Raw genomic sequence first — 4,874 nt, 5'->3', positions numbered from 1 at the left:
GGGCGATTTTTAACCTCCTCCTCCTTCAATTTCGGGAGCTGTGTGGTTATTCTGATGGATGGATGGCGGTGGAGCTGCGAGGTGCTGAGCACTTGGGGGTGGCGGGGAGAGATCTGTCCCCTTCTCTGATCATCTAATGAGTCTTCGGGGGGGAAAAAACCAACCCCAAAACGGAATAAATACAATGTGCAGATGGAGAGAGGGAAGGCGAATGGGCGGCCCGGATCCCCCAGGAGCTGGGGAAAGGACAGTTGTACAAGTGCTCTCCTTTTCTAATGCAAAAGGAAAAAAGAAAAAAAAAAAATAAAGAAAAAAAAAAAAGTAAAAAAGCGGGGGGAGGGGGAAATTTGGAAAATTGAAAGAGTCGCCAGGGCTCCGCCGCTCTCCCAGCCCGGGGCTGCCTGGGCCGGCCGGTGCCGCTCCCGGTGGAGCCGCGGAGCGCCGGGCGGACTCCCCGGCACAGCCGGGCCCGGAGAGGCGCTCCCGCCGCCCCGCTCCCCCGGAGGGGTTGGGGCGATGCTTCCCCTGCCCCGGGCGAGCTCCGGGCCAAGCAGAGGAGAGGAAAGGCTGAGCGCTCCTACCCTGCGAGCAGCAGCGTTCCCGAGAGGGCAAAGCGGCCCCGATCCCCCCCGGGCCGCAGCCCCCCACAAACCCAGCCCCTGCAGCAGGGGCAGGACACGGACGGGGCCACAACTTTTCCTTTCTTTCCTTTTTCTTTTTTTGTTTTTGTTTTCGGAACACGAGAGGTCAGAAAAGCAGGTCCCTCCAAGAAATGCCATTTCAATGATTTTAATAAGCAAAATAGGAAACAATTTTAATAACCAAAAACAGAAACCAGTCTGAATAAAACTACAATAGACCAGGTTTTTTAATATTTTTCATATCATAAGCAGGATTTGAAATTGATCCCTTCAGAACTTTACATGAAATAAAAACAATTTTTTTCCGCTGCTGCAATGTTTTGATTTCAACACAGTTGAATCAGTAAAAACCAAAGATCGTTTTCTGATGCATGACTAATATCCACAATATTTAAAACTGCAAGCACCATGCTGTTCATTACAATCTTGTTATTACTGTTAATTTATAAACTAATACAAACTTAAAATGCATCCGGCCAGCAGTGCCAGCTACCCTAAAAGGAAACTAAAAAATAAGTTTTCATTTTGGTATTTTTGTCAGTGCAACGTAAATCCTTTTACTGACCTGCAGGAGGAAAAAAAAAAGTAATAAAAACACCCATAAGACTCCAAACTACTACTACTATACAACTGCAAATAAATTTTGGCTAAAACTTTCACTCGCTGCATAGGGAAGCAGAGAAGCAGATTACAAATCATTGCAAAAGAATACACTTAAAAGTTGTATGCAGTATGTCTTCTTAAAAAAAGTTTTAGATTTAAATGCTTTCCCAGCCCACTCATCAGCTGCTGCCATTGAGAAACCCAACTTCAGTGGCGACACGGAGCCCTCGCTGCTATCGCAGCTTGACTCTTAACGAGGAGGGTTTGGGGTTGGTTTTTTCTCTTTATTTACCGAAAATCTAGGGGCAGTGTTTTTTAAATGGAACTGATATCTCGTCCGTCCTTCGCTTCCTGAGTGTACAATCAGAAGGGAAATTATCTGGCCAAGCCAAACCACTCAGGCTGGGAATTGTCCTGGAGGAAAGAGCTTCGCTGCCACTTTAAGGCATCGAGTAGGTTCTAGTGACCGAGGAGGGTTTTTCCCTGTTAAGTTTAGGTTTGTCAATGCCATTCAGGCGTTTTTGCTTCTGCCCCAACAAACAAAAACCAAAATGAAAACTAACAAAAAAAAAAAAAATACAACTTAAAAGTGCACCAGATATACAAAGTTGGGTTTTTTCTAATGCAAAATGCCCATAACTTTTTTTTTTTCTTTAAGTATCTCTTTAACACCAAACAAACCGTATAACCAGCCTGCTGAAATGTTATTTTGTTTTTTGTGTCTTTTTCTCCTGTACGGTTTGAAGTAGCAGATATTTACAAGCTAACAACCATAAAAAGAAAACAAGAGCAAAACCAACGAACAAAACTGCACAAGCAGTAAAAAGTTCGATAACTTGTGATGCTTTTCTTATTGATGAAACAAAACAACAACAGAAATCTATGATCAATGATCAACATGCTATAGTTAAACAAGAAAATGGTACAAAATAGAAATTATTACCATACATGTCCAGCATGCAGGATTAATATTTTTAATGCAGATTTTCGTATTTTTCTATATAATCAAGCAGGCAATAAAACTGATGAGTTTTTATTTTTTCTTTCTTTCTTTTCTTAGATTGAATGTCCCATCTGAGTCCTGTAACTTATTTCTCAAAGCAGGCAATATATGAAGTGTTTGCATATATTGTCCTTTTCATTTATTCTCTTTTTCCAAGCAGGTAAATTGTGCATGAGATGGTGCTGTATATGTCCTCTCTCTTTCCAAGCAGGCAGTACGTTATAGATGGCTTGTTCATTGTCCTTTTTTTTATTATTATCCTTTTTAAAGTCCATCTCGCTCTGCAAGCAAGCGATCTATAAAACGCTTCACTTGTCCTTTTCTCCTTTGCCTCTGTCTCTCTCTCTCTAACTTGCACACCAAAGTCAAAAAGTTGCACTTTACCTCTCCCAACCCCACCCCCAGCCTACTTTTCCCACAGCTACTCTAGAAGACTGGATGCTGAAAAAAAAAAAAAAAAAAATCAAGTCTCTATTTTTCTCTCCTCCTTTCTCTCTAGTCAAGCAGACGGATGGATGGAGATGTCACAGGAGGGTGGGAGCGGGGGGGAAGGTGACAGGGGTCAGGTTTGGGGGGTGGGGGGTTTTTGTTTGTTTTTTAATTATTTTTGTTAAGCACTCACATGAAGAACTCTGGGGAAGACGGGTTGTCACTGGTGGAGCCGGCCTCTCTGAAGCCATTGCTGGCAAGTTTCTCACACTTGAGCTTGTAGGCGTCTCTCTCTCTGGCGAGCCGGGTCACTTCTTGCTTGAGCTGTTCCACCTGCTGAATGAGCTGCGTCTTTTCGTTCTCCAGGTGGTGTTTCTGCTGGACACGTTTATACCTGCAGGACTGGGCATAGCCCCTGTTCTTCAAGGTCCTCCTCTTCTGCTTGAGGCGGATCACCTCATCTTTGGTGAAGCCTCGGAGGTGCCTGTTGAGCTCCCTCACAGACATGGAGACCAGCTGGTCATCTGAGAACCGGTCCTCCACGCTGCTGGAGGGGGGATGCTGCTGGTGCGAGTTCTGGAGCTGCTGGGAGGAGCTGGAGGAGGTGGAGGGGGTGGGAGAGGCCTGGTGGTGATGATGGTGGTGATGGTGAGGGTGCCCGCTGCCGGCCAGGTCTTCGTGAGTGACTGCAGGATACTGGTGGTGGTGTTGGTGATGATGATGATGGTGATGGTGGTGGGCCCGGAAGCCCTCGAAGCCCTGCAGCTGCTGGGACACCTGGTGGGACCCAATGAGGGCTTCGACAGCGTCCTCTGGGGTGAGGTTCAGCGCCTCGGGGTTCATCTGCTGGTAGCTGTTGGCCATCCAGTACAGGTCCTCCAAGTGGGTCTTCTGCTCGGTGGGGCTGAAGCTGGGCGAGGAGGGCACGGAGCTGCAGGGGGTGCTGATGGGGGTGGAGGACACGGAGCCGGCCGGCTGCAGGCGGGTGCAGTGCCTGCCCGAGCGGTCGTTCCTGCCCAGGGGCTCCTTCTTCACGTCGAACTTCATCAAGTCGAAGTCGTTCACGTACTCCATGGCCAGCGGGCTAGTGGGCAGCTCGGCTCCGATGCTGAGCTCTCCGGCCATCGCTGTCTTGCGGGCACCTCTCCCGGCGGAGGGGGCTGGAGACTTCACCCCAGCGCGCAGTCTGGCAGAGGGCTGGCCGCACTCCCCTATTCCAAACCAACTTTGCCTTTCGCCTCTCGCTTCCTTTCCTCTGCTCCCCCTCCTCCGCCGCCTCCTTCTCCCGGCTTCTGGGGCTTCTTCAGTCCGGAGCAACAAAGCCAAGGAGGAGCCGGCCCCCGGGGCCGCCTGGCTGGCTCCTGGCTCTCGGTATCAGCGCTCGCCCCGCACCGCGGGCTGCGGCAGCTCCCGGCTCCGAGGCGCCCGGCCGCAAGGAGAAAGGAGCGGTAGCAGGAAGGGCAAAAGCAAAACAAAACAAAGATGCTGCCTTCGGGTCTGTGCAGGAAGAAGAAGGTCGGTGCAAACGCTCAGCCCGTGCCCCCGGCCGGGTTTTGTAAGTCCGGAGCCCCCTCCCCGCGGCAGCCGAGCCCGGAGCCTGCCGCAACTTTCCAGCCCGAGCGAGCGCCGGGGCAGCGCACGGGCTACCGGCGGCGGCGGAGCTCTGCACGGGAGTTTCGGTGGCTCTGGCAGCGCAGGCGAAGGGGAGGGAAAAGGGGGAGGAAGGAGGGGAAGGAGGAGGGAAAAAAAAAAAAAAAAAAAAAAAAAAAAGGAGGAGAAGGGGGACGAGCGCAGCCCAGGTCTCTGCTGTAGCTGCCGCCGCCAGCGCTCGTTGTGCAGCTGTGATCACAGTGCAGCCCCCCTTGGCTTCTTATACGGCCGTGCCCGCCGAGAGCGCGGCGGGGGCCGGGGCCGGCGGCGGCCGCGCCAATGGCAGCGCAGCGGCGGGGCCGGGCGGGGCCGGGCCGAGCCGTGACAGCTCCGCAGCGCCAGCTGAGCGCCCGCCGCTCCCAGCCCGCACCTCCGCGCTCTCCCCGGCTCCCCCTCCGGCACCCGCGCCTCCCCACTTAGTTATTTATTTCCTCGTCTGTTTGTTTGCGGATTTATTTATTTATTTATTTCTCCGCTCCCTTCCTCCCGTGCTTTTCGCCCTCTGCAGCCCACAAAGGAGGGGGACTCGGGGATGTCCTGCCCGTCCC

General features: G+C 51.5%; 1 protein-coding gene across 2 annotated transcripts; it reads right to left on the bottom strand.

The window, feature by feature from the left end:
• Window positions 1–779: 779 nt before the first annotated feature.
• On the bottom strand, window positions 780–4,438 carry MAFB (MAF bZIP transcription factor B). 2 transcript variants are annotated; one of them, XM_058850777.1, is made up of 2 exons: window positions 2,870–4,438; window positions 780–2,688 (listed from the first exon to the last, which is right to left on the bottom strand). In XM_058850777.1, the coding sequence occupies exons 1-2, from the start codon at window positions 3,799–3,801 to the stop codon at window positions 2,628–2,630; spliced, it is 993 nt and encodes a 330-aa protein (XP_058706760.1). In that variant the 5' UTR covers window positions 3,802–4,438; the 3' UTR covers window positions 780–2,627. The 2 variants fall into 2 exon arrangements, with proteins under 2 accessions (XP_058706760.1, XP_058706761.1); XM_058850778.1 differs by having other exon boundaries at window positions 780–1,206.
• Between the last annotated feature and the right edge of the window lie 436 nt (window positions 4,439–4,874).

The sequence above is a fragment of the Poecile atricapillus genome, chromosome 15, assembly GCF_030490865.1.
Source record: "Poecile atricapillus isolate bPoeAtr1 chromosome 15, bPoeAtr1.hap1, whole genome shotgun sequence".
Classification (NCBI taxonomy): domain Eukaryota; kingdom Metazoa; phylum Chordata; class Aves; order Passeriformes; family Paridae; genus Poecile; species Poecile atricapillus.
This window is presented reverse-complemented; position numbering and strand designations above follow the sequence as displayed.

Coding starts and splice junctions, on each gene's coding strand:
- MAFB (XM_058850777.1), bottom strand. CDS start 3,801: ATGGCCGGAGAGCTCAGCATCGGAGCCGAGCTGCCCACTAGCCCGCTG. Junction 2,689..2,869: donor TCTTCCCCAGAGTTCTTCAT/GTGAGTGCTTAA, acceptor TTTTTTTTTCAG/CATCCAGTCTTCTAGAGTAG.